This window comes from Glycine max, chromosome 12, assembly GCF_000004515.6.
Source record: "Glycine max cultivar Williams 82 chromosome 12, Glycine_max_v4.0, whole genome shotgun sequence".
Lineage (NCBI taxonomy): Eukaryota > Viridiplantae > Streptophyta > Magnoliopsida > Fabales > Fabaceae > Glycine > Glycine max.
Window position 1 is genome coordinate 44,371 of NC_038248.2, and position 16,894 is coordinate 61,264.

At 32.5% G+C, this 16,894-nt stretch overlaps 2 protein-coding genes across 4 annotated transcripts; one reads left to right on the forward strand and one right to left on the reverse strand.

The window, feature by feature from the left end:
- Positions 1 to 3,345: 3,345 nt before the first annotated feature.
- LOC100807910 (immune-associated nucleotide-binding protein 9-like) lies at positions 3,346 to 8,633 on the reverse strand. Of its 3 annotated transcripts, none has more exons than XM_006591839.4 (6): positions 8,552 to 8,633; positions 7,820 to 8,082; positions 7,447 to 7,724; positions 5,938 to 6,102; positions 5,723 to 5,857; positions 3,346 to 3,777 (listed from the first exon to the last, which is right to left on the reverse strand). In XM_006591839.4, exons 2-6 carry the CDS (start codon positions 8,049 to 8,051, stop codon positions 3,577 to 3,579), a joined length of 1,011 nt encoding a protein of 336 aa, XP_006591902.1. In that variant the 5' UTR covers positions 8,052 to 8,082; positions 8,552 to 8,633; the 3' UTR covers positions 3,346 to 3,576. The 3 variants fall into 3 exon arrangements, with proteins under 3 accessions (XP_006591902.1, XP_006591901.1, NP_001242800.2); XM_006591838.4 differs by having other exon boundaries at positions 7,820 to 8,062; positions 8,552 to 8,616; NM_001255871.3 differs by having other exon boundaries at positions 7,820 to 8,067; positions 8,552 to 8,615.
- A 4,866-nt stretch (positions 8,634 to 13,499) lies between these two features.
- On the forward strand, positions 13,500 to 14,811 carry LOC100820550 (putative L18p/L5e ribosomal protein). The gene is made up of 2 exons (NM_001253083.2): positions 13,500 to 13,742; positions 14,253 to 14,811. The coding sequence occupies exons 1-2, from the start codon at positions 13,545 to 13,547 to the stop codon at positions 14,646 to 14,648; spliced, it is 594 nt and encodes a 197-aa protein (NP_001240012.1). The 5' UTR covers positions 13,500 to 13,544; the 3' UTR covers positions 14,649 to 14,811.
- Positions 14,812 to 16,894: the final 2,083 nt, after the last annotated feature.

Consider the following 16,894-nt stretch of genomic DNA (forward strand, 5'->3'; position numbering starts at 1 on the left):
CATAACTACACATTTTATGTATATTTTTCTCTTCTTCTGGAAATGAAAACATTACAAACAGCCACACTTCACAATCAATACTCATAAATAAAGGAGACATTTAAAAGAAAAATTGCATACCATAATTTATACCTTCAAATATAAAATAAATCAATTTGAGACCAATAAAGTAGGCAGAAATATAACTTGAAGTAGCCAGAAAAATTGCATGAATAAAATAAAATAAAATTAATCACATATGGAAAATGATTACTATACCCAAACCATAACCATTACAAAAGAATATAAAATTACATAATAAATTAGTTTTTATAATTAATAGGGTACGTGCCTCTCTACCTATTTTAAATAAAAATAAAAAGGGAGAAAATTTTATAAGTTAAAAAATAAAAAATAATACTAACAAAAAATAACTAAGATGATAGTAATGAGTAATTATTAAAAGAAAGTAGTAAACGTTTAAAAACTAAAAAATGATAAAAGTATCTAAAATTTGTAGACACTAAGAGGGAATATCCTGTAAGCAAAGATTTTTAACTAACTGGTTATTATAGAATTGATTGATTATAGTTAGAAATTACAAAAAATTTAGTGGTTAACAAATTAGGTAAGTACGGTAGAGGAGGGGGATAGAAAAGAAAATAACGTAGCTGCCGTCTGATGTTGGATCGCGGTTGTTAAAATTGAAATAGTTGAAGTTACACCTCAACTAGATTTTGTTGAGATAGAGAGAGAGGTGCCGAGAGAAGAGAAAAAAGAGAAAGGCGTCAAATGTGAAAATTCATTGTTGAATCAAAGAACATGTTATTGTGGAAAACTTCAAAAGTTACGTATGTCATGTGCACATGTCAGTGTATACATTGGATTATGTGTCAACGTCAAGAGTCTACAATGTTCTGTTAGTAAGCATGCGTCATCATGATTATTAACCATCATATGAAAAATCACAATTATGAGTCAATTCAGTCATGAAAAGAAATAAAAAAGGTCGATCAAAATTTACAAGAATACGAAATAATATGGATGAGAGAGAAAGAGATCAACCAAAATGGTATTCAATCTACACGTCATTCAAAAAATAGGTGTTCCCACTGTCCCAAAAGTTCAAGTCAAGCAAATTAATTTTTTTGTACTATCAATGTATTTCATTTCACATCATTTATAAATTAATGGAGGAGTGGTATGTTTTAGTAATTTTTTTTAAAAAAAGGAAAAAGCACATTGAGAATTCAGGTTTGGGAACCTGAATACTCAACGTTGAAACTCAATTTTTTTTTAAATCACAGTCTAAATTCGGGCCCCTCAACCCGAATTTACATTGTGAATAGTAAAGTTGCATATTGGTGTAAATAATAGAGGAAATTATATGTTTTGGTAATTTTTTTGGTACATCTAGGAAAAATTTCAAAAAATTCCTGTTTTTTTTTCAATACGTATGTAGCACTGATTTGGTTTGCTTTTTGGGTCATTATTTCTGGTAGTCTACTCATTTGACAATTTTTATTTTCTAAGCTATGGCAGGATGTCATTTTTAGCGATGAATGTAGTTATAGCCACGCTTCTTGAGCATTAGTATTAGCAAAATGCTAACTCATCACGCCCTTAACCCTCTTTTAAAGACTTTATTTTTCTTAATTACACGTTTGGTCTTTCAAGCATTCTAATTGTGCAATTTTAGTCCCTTATGTTTCAATGTGTCAATTGAATTCTCGAAATATCACAAATGTGCAAGTTTAGTTCCATAAGTTCCGATTGGGTATTCTATGTAATGAAATTGTGATTTTAGTCTCTCCTTTTTGGTTGGAATGATTAATGTCACCTGAGATGAAATTTGCATGATGATATCATGCTGATATGGTCATTGATTTAACATGCTTGCTTTGTTTCTGAATTTGGTATGTCTGATCTTAATTTCAAGTTTCATAAATGTGTAATTTTACTCTATTAGGTTTTCATAATTGTGGATTTTAATTTGTCAAATTTCATAATTATACAATTTTAATCTTTTTTTTCTCTCTATTTTGTCTACAACATAACCCACCAAATTGTATTTCGAGGCTAAACTTACACAATTATGAAACTTGCTAGACTAAAATTGCACATTTTAAATCAAGGATCTCATAAACATGTTAAATTAGCGACCATATCAGCAAGATGTTATCATGAGTAACACATCATCAATCAATGTCACATTAGAAATTACCATTGACAAAAGAAACTAAAATAGCACAATTATAATACCTAAGAGACCCAATTAACACAATTAAAACTTAACAGACTAAAATCACACATTTGTAATACCTAAAGGACCCAATTGGAAGTTGAAAGACTCATATCGCACAATTGTGATACTCAAAGGACCAACAATACATATATAAAAATTTATTTGATACTTTTTATGGAAATCAATTTTTTATCAAACCGCTTGTTATGTAAATAAAAAATAATGTAATATATGTTTTTAAAAATGTCAAAATATGAATAAATTAATTATCTTGGCATTGTTTAATTTTGATCAAATTTGACCCAAACAATCAAGATAATATACAGTTATAATTCAACAAACGATGATAAAAAAATATATATAACATTAGCAGTAGTATAATAATTTATATGTCACAATGATCTACTTTAATATCTTCCTTATCTACTTTAATATCTTCCTTATACGTTATACGTTGGACATATTAAATGAAAACTCTTACTTATTGTGAAAATGAAAATTATAAATGACTTAAATAGATTTTTGATTTTTATAATATTAATTTTTTGTTTTTGGTCCTTATAATTTTTTTATTTAAAAATTGTCTATCATAGCATAAAAAATCTCTTAATTATATAATGGTGCAAAAAAAAAGTATAATAAAATAAAAGATAAAAAAAAATAATAAATTGTATGATTACTATTCCTAAGAATGTGTAAGTAAATAGAAAACCATAAGAACGATAGCATTTTTTCCCTTTTAAAATGACAGTAATCTTGCCTTACTTTCGATGTTCTCCTAGGCTCCAATACTCGTAGTCGTAGGCCTGGCAAAATCTGCTGTTAGGACAAAAGCTTTTGCAGAAAGGAACAAGATGAGATACTGCTTACTTGATCTCAATTGAGTCAATTTGCTTGACTCTTAACATGGATTCACAACCAGATTTACCCGTACTAAACCAAACATAGCAAGAGACTACAACCAAAATCTCATTATAAGAAGCAGCAGCTCACAATCAAAATAGCAATTAGCAAGTTTTCTAGTTTATAGTAGTTAAGAAATTAACCAATCAATAACAGAAAACAAAATACGGTTGATTTTATCAAATAGTAGAAATATACTAATTGAAGTCACACTACAATTCAACAGAAAACACTAAAATTCGTATTGAAATTACTGGACAAGTATGAAAACCAGATTAGAAAATATCTCCAATCTCATAATGCATGATGTGAACATGGAATAAAAATAATTGCATAATAGTCATGGCACTTACACAGGTATTAACCCTGCAAATGCAACAGCTATTTGATGTCACGATCCAAGAGAAAAATAACATAAATAAACTCTTTGAAGTATGAAGTGGCTACTATCAAAGAATGGCACAACGACCTTCACCTCGCTTGCGAAGTTCTTCATGTGCCTTCTCAAGATGTTCTCTGAGTTTTCGTATTTCATCATCTGATCTCATTTGAGCTAACATTGCATTCTCCTCTGCCTTAAGTCTTGCAGCTTGCTCTTCTGCCAATTGTTGCTCAAGCCTCATAGTTGCCTCCCTCAACTTTGATTCAACCTACAAAACCATATAAATTATTCCAAAACAAAAATATTAGGGGTAATGCTCCACTTATTATGTCAAAACTGTGTCCAGTGCTTTGCCACATGTACTGGTGGGAGTCAGGACCTTCTTCAAGTGTACAAGCTTGGAACACCAAAAAGTAGAATGCATAAGAATAATGGCACAGCCACAGGCAAGCTGAAAATCAAAAGAATCCTAGCCAGACGTATATGCTTCCCCATAACAACCAACAACTGGTGGTTAAAATATCTCATAGCCTTGGGAAAAAGGAAACTCCATTAGCTCACCCCCTTTAACAATTTCAGCTAACTTGTACTATGATCCTATCCAATTCTCATTTACAAAGATTGATAAAGCTTATATTTCTGGATTTTATTTCTTCATTCCAATGCCCCCAATCAGTGTAACAGGCCTTACCACAAACATTCTAGGCGTCCCATATTTGTAAAATCTAACAAAAATCATTAATCATATCAGATTGACATTGTCATTCTTGCTATACAAGATAGCAACAGCTTCCCCCTTCTACTTGAGTAGAAGTTGGAGATAAGGTGCCCATTCTTTTAAAATTTTGATGTTCAAATACATCTTGCCTTAGCACCTCCAACCCCCCCTCCCCCCTTTCCACTTCCAATCCAATAGAAAAAGAAAGAGACAGAGACAGAGCTTCAGCCCCTTTTTTCCTATCCATCTTGCAGATATCATCATATAAACCCACAGATAGAATACCAAGATTTTACCTACAAATTCCTAATCCCTGAAATTACATCTATGTAGACCTTCAAATCATTCATTGCATAAGTGTGTCCTTTTACCATCTTAACCCAAGGTCAATTCATATAATGATATTTGATAGGCTCTTGGATTAGGCATGACAAGAATTCAAAGGAATAGAACATTAGGAAGTCCCACATCGTATGCCTTAATTCTTTGGGTGCAACTTATATATTTGTTGGACAACTTCACTTAATGTGTCAATTGGTTTTAAGATGGAATATAACATGGTATCAGAGGCTTAGAACTTATAGCCCATCTTGGTAAATCGCCTATTGTAGTAGGCTCACCTGTTCTGGCAAGCATTTGTGGAGGTAGGTGTTAGGAAGTCCCACATCGCCTACCTCAATTCTTTGAATGCAGCTTATATATCTGTTGGGAAACTTCACTTAAGGCCAATTGATTTTAAGATGGAAACTAACATAGAAAACAGAAAGAAAAGGTAGAAAGATTGGTGTTTGTGTTTAGAAATGTAGACTACAAGAGAAAGAATCCCCTCTTGCATGGGGTGTCCCCTTCTCTCAAATGAGAATGTCTCAGCTTCAGCTATTTTCCCAAAAGATGTCTTCCCATTACAGTTTCCCCTGTTTGACTAAATAACCTCCTTTACTACCACTGGAACCGTTTATAAATAATCCTCTACTGTTTATTCCTTCTGGAATATACCCTCTAAACTCCTCATTAAGAGCTCACTCATGCCTAACCTATACAAGTGGATGAAAACATTACATGACTAACAATTGATGTACAAGTCTGTTCTATTCCTGTCGCAAATTCACAAGGCCCATTGATAATGTATATGTCTGAGACTATGTCCCACGAAACAGAAAAAACAAGATCGTCCCCCATAACTTAATTTATGATATTAAACAAGATTGAAGAAATATTAGACCCTTAAGATCACATCTTCATGTCAAAACACCAAGAATAGTTTATCTGAATGAATGCAACTATTCGGTGAGTTTAAATACTAAGTAAATGCTGATTTTAATTCACCCAAATTTCTTATTATATGCAATACGCGGCAATACATATGTGAAGCTGACATGGAAAATTCAATAACATGAAAGAAAATATCACCATGTTTAACTAAAAAAAAAATAAGTTAAATGACATCAAGTTAGATAAAATGGTTAATATCAAAAAACATGGACATAAAAGGTACCATCTCAGTAATTCGCTTTAATTGGTCATCATATGTTTGCTGCATTTGCTTTTTAAACTTCAATATCTCTCCTTTTGAATATCCTTTTAAAGAATCAACCTCTCTTTGTTGGTTATGCAGCTCCATTGCTCCCTTCTGCAGTCAAAGGAATGAATTGATGAATTCTCTGTTATCATATAATGTTTTCCAAGATTTGAAGTTTGCAAAACCTTCACCTTCAGTTGTGTAAATAACTCATCTGTATAAGGTCGTCCACCATTACGTGATAGAACTGTGTTTACAAAAGAGAGAAGTTGTTGAACTTGTCCAAAGCGCTTCCCTTCATCCTTAGTCTTGTTATCAAAAAGTACGCAACGATTGTCACACAAAACAAGAATTTCCTACAGTATAGTTAAATTCAATATTTTAGTTAAAGATAAAACAAAACTAGGAATTTCCCATTGAGATTCGGCAGATGGACTTCCTATAATCCGAGATATATTCAGTCAGGACAGCAGAATCTTATACTACTAAAAGAAGCAGAAAATGATAGCCAGGTGAGATAATAATTAAAACCAGGGAAAATGATACATTAAGAACTATTCCAACATGCAAAGAAGGCAAGTGAAGCATTCTAAAGAATTCTGCAACTCGACTATCCTTATCTTTTTGCATAAGATATACCAATAAGAAAGTTCATAACAAATACAAGATGGCCAGAATAAAACAAGAGCTAGATGACAAAGACAAGCCAATTAACTAAGCAGATTGCACCAATCTTTCTGCATATATAAGTTTTAAATCTCCGCATGGCATCAGATGGGGGTTTAGGCATGTTTGTGATTTTCTTAAGAAAAATGTATTTAATTTTTTTATAATTAGATAAGTTTTAGGGGAAGAAAAAACACAATAGCCCGAAATAAAACCAGTTTTATTACTTTTCTCAGAGTTAAAAAAGTAGCTTGTGGGGAAAAAAAAACTCTAAAACAAGCTACGTAATAAAAATACATTTTTTATAAAAAAATAAAATAAAAAATAGCCTATCCAAACATGTGTAATGATTTGTGACACTAGGAAAATTAGTTCAATAATGCATGCTAAAGTTTTAGGTCATCCATTTATTGAGAGCGTAAATAAATTGGATGTATCTGCCAAAAAAAATAGATTGGATGTACACATGTGCAACACTATTGGAAAAAACTCAAGTCCCACATTGGCTAGAGATAAGACCAAGGTAGAGTATATAAGTGAGGGGAAACCCTCACCTTATGAGCTAACTTTTGAGGTTGAGCTAGGTCCAAACCCACATTCTAAGATGGTATCAAAACATTTCCTAGATCCATTCAAATAGTCACCTACCATGTTATCCATGCATCAAGCCCAAAAGTGTTGGACGTGAGGAGGTGTATTGGAGAAAACACAAGTCCCACATTAGCTAGAGATAAGACCAAGATAGAGTATATAAGTGAGGACAACCCTCACCCTATAAGCTAGCTTTTGGAGTTGAGTTAGGTCAAAACCCACATTCTAAGGAACACAAACAATTGGTAAATATAAAATTTCCACAAAGACCAAATGAATTTACCAGAGTTTTGACCTAAAAATATAATATGCTGAAAGATTTGTGAGCCCATGATTCAGCTTAACCAGAAAACTAGCCCACAATAACAGCTTATAACAAGATTAAAAATCTAATGAATAGAAAAAATAATGCATTCAATCTAGATTGTAATGTTCATAGAAACCTTTAAAGGCTCTGGACATTCACGGCCTAAATAATCCTCAAGTGTCTCAGCATTTTCTTCCAATTCATCTCCTCCAGTGAAGACCACAATCATGTAATCAACAATTTTGCTTCCAAATAATGTCTGCAAGCTCCGAAGAGCAGTTTCTTCTTCCTCAGTAAAGCGTGTTCTAACCGAGAACACTACAATGACAGCATGGATCCCATCCTTGGCCAAATCAATGCATTTGACAATTTCCTTACCAACAAACTCAGATCCGACAGACAAATCAAATAATCCTGTGAAACTTTGTACGTCAGATGGATGTGACAAAGTTTCCAAGAAACAATACAATCACAAACACTCCTTAAATAATACGTTACCATGCCTTTACCTGGGGTGTCAATAACATTAACAATTTGTCCGTCGTTTAATTCTGTTGTCTGCAATTCACATGAGGTGGATACAGCAGAGGAGCTAGCCCTTGACTTGAAGACCTTCCTTCCAAGAATGGTATTACCTGTTGCACTCTTGCCATTGCCAGTTCGTCCAACTAAGACCACTGTCCGACCCTCGTTAGATGAGGAAGTGAGCTCCCAGTCATCACCAATAGAACTTCCACCCATCACAAATCTTCCTACCCTTATAAAGATGAGACTAAAGATTTTAGAGTAATTTAATCAGTACAGTCCAAAAAATTAAAATCCTCCCATATTAAAAGGGGGACAAAAAATGGAGGAAGGAATTTTAGTCCCATAAAATTTTTTTCCTCTTCTCAATTCTAAATTTTTTAAACAAAGAGAAAAAATTAAAAAATTCTTCCTTCTTCCCTTCAATCAAACGCGTGAGGAAAACACGGGTTATGGCAGACCCTGGCAGGAGTTTCTTTCCCTTGTTGTGAAAGTCGTGTTTGATTAATATTTTAAAACAAAAGGATAGATCATCTTAGAGGCAACAGTTTAAATTTATTCGGCCAAGCAGGGATACCATGTAAATGATGAAATAGTATAGGTTTAAAACAAAATTGAACTATAGAAACCATGCTCAGTCAAGGAAAAAGAAAGATAATTAAATACAGTAATCGCCATGGATGTCCAGAACACAAGGTAGAATTAGACTTTCTAACCTGTAGTGTAGGGAGAGCCTCTTCCAAGCAACGCAAACACAAGAACAGAGTAAACACTAAACACAGCACGAAAACGATAATTCTCTGTATATATATATAGTTAACTAAGAGTGTTTTTAGGAATTTTGTTTTCAAATTTCAACCGTAATATTTTTAAAGATTTTACTTAATCTTTTTAATATGCCACTTTTATCTTTATTTTTATATTAAATTTTAATATTATTTTTAAAATATCAATAATTAAAAATAATTTTATATTATAATATTTATCATAAATTAAAGACATAAGTTATAAAAATATTTATTATTATAATTTTACATGTATATATATAATGAACATTTATCTCAATAATTAAAAAAAAAATACACAAATGATCTTATCTTAGTCATCCATGTTTACACCTGCAGGAAATGATAATTCTGTGTTTCTCTATTTTATAATTATCGTATAAAAAAATTATATTCTAAAATAATTGGTGTTTTAACTTTACACTATAACATTAATTTTTTTTCCACTTATGATATTGATTATATGGGTTACAAAGATAAATGAATTAATAATGATAAAGTTAATTTTGTAAAAAAAATATTTTCTTTTGTTTATTTATTAATTTTAATTTATTTGTGTAACTTAGGACAACAATTTTAATAGGATGGAGAGAATAATACATAAAAAATACTTATTTTTCATAGTTTTCAATGGAGATGTTTGCTTTTAGCAAGAGAGAGAGAAACACTTATTATTATTTATAATGAGAGTTTTTTATTAAAAAAATCAATTAAAATACTTTTAAATATTTTTCTTATTCTATCATATACTAAGGAAAAAATAGATACTCCGTGCCTAACTAATTTTTTCATATTTTTAAAAAAATAGAAGAAAAAAATAGAAGTTAATGAGTGGTTTGTAAAGATAGTAATAGGGATAAAATAGTAACTTATAAATCTAATTATAGGAATAAAATACATCAAAACACTATATTCCTTTTATATATAATTATAGATAAAATATTTATCATATACAAAATAAAATAAAGTATTTTGATATCACAAAATAAATTATTTATCATATATTTAGCTTATGCATTGCACATAAAAAAAATCTTTTATACAACTAAAATTTATTATAAATAAATATTTTTATTATATAAATTGTATTATAATTAAATATTATAATGAATAATTTTTGTGAACATATGTTTTATATTTTAGATTTATAATAATTAAATGAGAAAGACATATCGAGATTCATAGTTCTTCATCGAATACACTAAAGTCTATCTAGGGGTTAGACATTCGGAACAGTTTAATTTCTATAAATATGGGAAAGAGTATCTAAACAACTCATTGTTAGGAATATACTGATCTTGTTTTGTCTATGCATACATCTCCAAACTTCATACAATTTATTGTTCTATCTCTATAAGGGAAATAGATAAATTAAGTTCTTTATCATGAGGGATCGGGATTGAGTATTTTAGTAGATGTCGGTGAAAATTAGAATAATATTAAATAGAGAAACATATTAATATTGCATCAGGGGGTTAGGCATGTTAGATCCCAACATATTTAAATTCTAAAGTTATCATTTGCATTTTATCTTGTTATTTTACTTGTCTTTTATTTTATAATTCTTTCTTTGTTCTTTCCATTACAATTCCTTATCTCTTGCTTACAAATTGGGTACACATCAACTTAAATACAAACAAAGTCTATGTGGATTCGATACTCGGATTTTCAAGTAAATTTTACTACTTGAGACAAAATTTGGTGCACTTGCTAATGAGTTAACATTTATATTGTAGTGGTCCAAATGACATAAGACTAGTACCTGAATGCTTAAGATAGAACTCTCAACAACTTTCACGAAGACATCAAAAGCTAGTTTGGCTTCTCAAAGGGTCAAAGAAAAAAAAAATAACAGTAGTGACCATAACATGCTACAACAAGCTCACACCAAAATGTTTAGAATACAAGTTTGTCATGTCATCTCATCAAAGTATTCCTATAAGAATAACATTCAGTGGCTTTCCATCTACATCAAAGAACTATCTCAAAGCACAACATCAAATGCAGGAAAACTATACAAGCCAACATATTTGCAAATGAAAGATATACAAAGAGCAGAACATAACAAGTGTTCTGATAAGTTTAGAACAAGCTTAAAATGAATGTCTCAACCATGCTTCCAAGAGAGAAGCTTTACAATATTTGAAAGAAGCACATCTATTAATGAAGTTAGTGCTTCCCTCTGAAGATCTCAATCTTACTATGTTGCAAAGACAAGAAGGTCTTACTCAGAAGATCTATCAAAGGCTACATTGAGTAGATAGCATAAGCATAAAGTTGTTTTAGAGTCAACATTAGAATAATGTACTTGATGACTCTAAGAATGAGAACATAAGAATAATACTTTAATGATAGACCGGAGGAAAAAGTTTAAAAATTGAAAAAGACCTTATATGGTCTTAAATAGGCTCCTAGTGCCTGGTACAACAGGATAGATGATAATCTTCAAGATCTTGGATTTGTCAAAAGTCCAAGTGAGACTGCATTATATGTGAAGTTGGTAGATGCAAATTTAATCATTATTGTTGTCTATGTTGATGATTTTCTTGTGACAGGAAATGATGAGAAACTCATAAAGGAGTTTAAAGCTGAAATGCTTAAAGCATTTGAAATGGCATACCTTGGCTTGATGAGTTTCTTTTTGGGAACGGAGGTGAAACAAGAGCATGATGGAATCTTCATTTGCCAAAAGAAATATGCAAAGGAAATACTCAAGAAGTTTCATATGGAGGACTACAAAAGCACTACATCTCTAATGAACCAAAATGAGAAATTTAGCAAGGATGATAGAGTTGATAAAGTTGATGAAATGCATTATAGAAGCTTGATTGGTTGCTTAATGTATATTATTGCAACCAGATCTGACATTTTGTTTGTAGTAAGTGTATTTTCAAGGTTCATGCATTGTGCTAGTGAAGTACATTTTCAAGTTTCCAAAGGAGTTGTTAGATATATTAAAGGCACTTTAGACTATGGTGTGATGTACTCTCATTCTCATAATTTTAAGCTTCATGGATACTCTGATAGTGATTGGGCAAGTTGTATTGATGACATGAGAAACACCTCTGGTTACTGTTTTTCTTTTGGTTTTGAAGTTTTTCTTGGTGTTCTAAAAAGCAAAAAGTTGTAGCTCAATCAACTGCAAAAGCAGAGTATGTAGCTGTTGTTGTTGCAGTGAATCAGGCTTTTTGGATCAAGAAAATCGTGACAGATTTGCATAAAGAACAAGAAGAAAGCACACAATTTTTTGTGGACCACCAAGCTGCAATCTCAATTGCTAATGATCCGGTGTTTCATGGCAAAATAAAGCATTTCAAGATAAAGCTTTTTCTTCTAAGAGAAGTTCAAAGGAAAGAAGAAGTGAAGTTACTGTATTGCGAAACAGAGAATCAAAGTGCTGACTTTTGACCAGGGCATTTTCAAAAGCCAGATTTAAATTCTTGAGACAAAAGCTTGGAGTTTGCAGTTCCAAAGTTAAGGAAGAGTGTTAAAAGTGTGACAGTAAGAACTATCTAACAAACTATGATAAATCATATTTTTATGTTATTTTTTAGAAAAAATAAAAATCATGTTGATGTATAGGATAAAGTTATTTTAGTCCTATTCTTTAGGTATGATCTATTAGTAATTTTATCTCCCTGTTAGCAGTTCTTTTTTATGTTTGATACACTACTTCATATTTGATTAATGTAGTCTCAATTTACCGTGCATTCTCTTCCATTCTTTAAGACTTTATATTTGTTATTAACAAAAGCAACAAAAACAATTCCCACCCATCTCCAACACGACACCCTCTGCACAAACCCACTTAGATATGCCACCAACACCTAGATGTTAACACCCACCCAAGTTTGTCACTCGTAGCCGCCCCACCCCGCACCACCATAGCTCCTAACCATCATCATACAAATCTAAATCTACCATCGCACGACCCCACCTAGATAAGCCACCAACACCCAAATGTTGACATCAACCCAGGTTCGCCACCCGCGGCCGCCCCACCCTACACCACCACAACTCCCAACCATCACCATACAAACCCAAATCTAACATCACATGACCCCACCTAGATCCACCACCAACACCCAGATGTTGACACCCACCCAGGTCTGCCGCCCACTGTCATGCTGTCTCACACCACCACAACATCCAACCATGACCATACAAACCCAAATCTAACATCGCACGATCCATCCCAAATCCTGACTTTTGAACAAAATTAGACCAACAATAGAAGATAATCAAAATAAAAAATCAAACCACAAAATCAGATATAGAACTTACAACAACCCGATTACTCTTGGAGTTCTTGGAGGCACATAACCAAGCAAGAAACGAAGTGAGTGTCAGACCCCTAAGCTAAAGCAAGTTCACAAATTTAACGGCGAGAACCAACTATGGGCGAGGGCAATGGCGGTTGCACCACACATGGTGGCGGTGGTGGAGGTGTGGGGTTTAGACACAAGTGAAGAGGTGTGGTGGTGTGAAGGATTTCAACACCGGTGGGGGTGGGGTGGGGTTTACAATATTGTTAGGACACATACATTAAAGGTTTTTAATCGCCACTATTTTGTAAACAAAAGTCATTGGAATTTGCTATCCTAGTAGGAAAGGACCAAATTGGTCTATTTTAAAATAATTTAAACATTAAATTGAATTTTTAAAAATTTTGGAGATCAAGTTAAATTTTTTAATATAATTTGAAGACCAAATTGATGTTTTAGTATTTGCTAACTAGGGTACGGGGAGGGTGTTTTGTATTATCCCCTTCCGTATTGAGCTCAATATTTACTAATTGGAATGCAAAGCTCATTTTTCTCAACATGAGGATTAAGAAAGAAAAAAAACTATTTATCCAAAAATAAAATAAAAGCTAAAAGATTGAGAAAAGTAAAGTAAAGGGCTAAGAGTAAGGAAGAGGAAGATGGGTTGGTCTTCCGCAACAGCATGTGCGTCGCTCTCCTCTTCGACTCCGCTGCCTCGACTTCCACCGTCTCGCACTGGCACTCCCATTCCTGGTTCGCTTTCATTTTCATGGCTTTCTTCATTTCCCACTTTAACTTTAAGTGCTTCTCGTTCTCGCTCCTCCGGAATAAACCCTCCCAATCCCTCACGTTCCGATGTAAGTGTAACTGCTTTCCTTCCTTTATCTTTTTAATTATCGCTTCTAATTCACTTTAGTCTGTCTGATTTGAGGTTAGAAGTAAACGGTGAGATGATATGGGAATGAATGGATAGACTCAATTTTCATCTCTCCTTCTGTTACTGTTAGAATACTGTAGAAAGAGGAACCTAAACTTCTTTCACGGTAACAATATTCACACCTAACCTAACGTTTCCACGCTTTCTTTAACGCACCTTTTTACCTTTCATTCCAAAGCCAAGGCTAGTGGCCTTTTTCCAATTGCCACATTCATTATCACATAGCTCTGTCTCAGAAAGATAATTTTGATGCGTGATGCTTCCTATGTTGTACCTGCTGTAATCATGGCACTGAATTGCCTGTACTTAATACCTTTGGACTTGATTTCTTTTTTTTGAATTATGAAATCTAAACATTTTGGACATGAAGAAATCAGTTGCAGTTCTGTTCTTAATATTCTTTCCTTGACATTTACATTTGCATTTGCAGGATTCCTTCATTCGAGCTGCCTGGACCCGAAGATCTCGAGGTGAAGCTGCAAAGAAACCTAACAGGAAATCGTGGAAGCAGAGGACAGACATGTACATGAGACCATTCTTATTAAATGTTTTCTTCTCCAAAAGATTTATTCATGCAAAAGTGGTACACCGAGGAACCAGCAAAGTGATATGTGTTGCTACCACAAACGCCAAGGATCTTCGAAACTCCCTTCCATCCTTGATAGATCATAACGCTTGTAGAGTTGTTGGAAACCTTATTGCTCAACGATCAATGGAAGCTGATGTATATGCAGTAGCCTATGAACCTAGAAAGGATGAAAGGATTGAAGGCAGACTAGGGATCGTTCTTGATACTATTAAGGAAAACGGGATTATTTTTGCTTGAGCTCATTTCCTATCAAATTAGCCTGTTTTAATGTAGCCAGTCTCCTTGCATGGGTTGTTACGAATTCTATTTGATTGTTTATGCTTCATTTGTGCATTAATTTGCTAGTTGATGAATTAAATTGTTCTAGTTTTTATGTTTTCGTGTTGAGTTATTTTGGTAGGTACAGGCCCAATTTGATTGTTGATTTATAGTGTGTTTGAATTAGCTGAGTCAATTTCTTTTTTATTCATGGTGAAGGTAAAATGCCAAACAAACACATTACCATGATTCTGTGGGATAGAATTGGTTTTTGGTGTTATTCAAACACATTAGTTGTTCATAGTAAGGAGGTGAGAGAGAATAAAGGATTCCGGTTTTTGGGGTTTTGCCTATGTTAACACTCTGGATTTGCAAAAAGGATTGGGTTTGCTTTGAAGAAAAAAAAATTGAGTTCAGTTATTTTAATTTTCTAAATTTATCATTCAATCAATTTTATATAAATTTAAATCTTATTTGATAAAAATTCAAAAAATATTAAAATAAATAGTAAGATGGGAAATGTTTTTTTTTTTGGCGGAAGTAAGATGGAAAATGTTGTTAATACTCTTTTAATATAGTCTTTCTAACACAATTCACTGCGCAGTGGAAATTTTAATTTTTTTCAATTATTCAGTAATAACTAACTGAAATTTGAGTTAATTTGATAGTTAATTCTAATTAAGAATGATTGTAATTTTTTATTTTATTGTTGTTTTTTATGAAATAGTGAAGAAATTAATATCCTTGTAATTTTTACTGAATAATTGAAAAACTGATGAAATAACTGGAAGAAAAAACTTGAAGAAAAGTTGGAAGAATTGGAAAGCTCGTTTAGCATACACGACTGGCCAACGCCCTTGCTCATCATATTTGATTATTTCACTACTTTATTTGTCACTCACTCATTCAATGCATGCATTCTTCTAAAATAAAGGCTTCACAAATTCACAAATTACTTCTTTTTTGTTTACAAGACTTCTAGTTGACTTGTTTTAACTATTTCTAGTTCACATATCATCTATATGATATATTTGAAGTAATTTTTCATTGTCTTTGAATCTTACATTTAATACAAATTATGATTCACGATTCAAAAAATAGGTCAATGATTCACAATTCAAATCTCGATTTGATAACCTTGTTCCATATACTAAACGCCACCTAAGAGATCTCTTGCAATCATGGATGTCATCTAACATAAAGTATCAGCTAGCAACCACTAATATCAACAGCAATGGTTTCTTCATAAACTAGAGCCCAGAACAATCTGATCTTACAACACATGATTGACACTGACCATATTAATCCCCCAAATAAAATGAATATACCAATTGCATCCTCCTCATTGCCCTAACCTTCTCAGTTTTCCTTTGTTTCTGCCAAAGTTATCTAAAACTGGCGTTGTAGTAAGCTTTCATGAAACTGCCAATAGAAATTCCAGTAATATTTTCATTAGAAACAATACCTAACAGTTTGTCAAAATGTCTTTAAGCATCATCCATTTCTTTCATCATCTCATACCCCTCCCACGAAACAAACACAGAAAAAGATGAAAAGAAGAAAACATAAACATGAATCTAATGGAAAGGCAAAAAAAATTCCAATGATGATTGAATAACCAAGAGTAAAAAAGAATTGGGAGAAAAACAAGTGCAAACTCACAATTATTGCTCTTCCAAAAGCACCAGCACTAACATAAGCCCATGTTCCTGGAAGCATCCCCCACCAACTGCTTAACAATTATCAGTTTTAAGACAAAAATTCACAAGAACTATATGTGTTCAAATGCAGTTCCAGATAATCATACTGGGACAGTTCCAAATAGATACGCGATAAACATATACCCAGATTCATTTTAGCTGCATTTCATTACAGTATAGCTATACTTTACTTCAACTAATCAATGACAATTTTAACAGCATACACTCCGATGAATCAAAGATCAAAGCAAGGGTATTTTCATGAAGCCGTGCCTAGTTGGAATTGTCAGAACAAATTTTTAGATAGGTACCTGATCATAAGTTCAATGCTCTCAGCATTTTCATAAGTACCTCAATTAAAAAAGTTTACTTACATTCATATGGTGGCTGAGATCAAACACCAAATCCAACTTTTGGCATCATATATTAGAATAGATAAGCTCAATCAAGCATAAAAGATTTTGTTTTTTTATATCCTTTTTTACCCATTTAGCATGGCTTACACAAGAACTCAACTCAAGACGA

Coding starts and splice junctions, on each gene's coding strand:
- LOC100807910 (XM_006591839.4), bottom strand. CDS start 8,051: ATGGGTGGAAGTTCTATTGGTGATGACTGGGAGCTCACTTCCTCATCT. Junction 7,725..7,819: donor TAATGTTATTGACACCCCAG/GTAAAGGCATGG, acceptor AAAGTTTCACAG/GATTATTTGATTTGTCTGTC. Junction 3,778..5,722: donor TAAAGCGAATTACTGAGATG/GTACCTTTTATG, acceptor ATGGTTTTGTAG/GTTGAATCAAAGTTGAGGGA.
- LOC100820550 (NM_001253083.2), top strand. CDS start 13,545: ATGGGTTGGTCTTCCGCAACAGCATGTGCGTCGCTCTCCTCTTCGACT. Junction 13,743..14,252: donor CCAATCCCTCACGTTCCGAT/GTAAGTGTAACT, acceptor TTGCATTTGCAG/GATTCCTTCATTCGAGCTGC.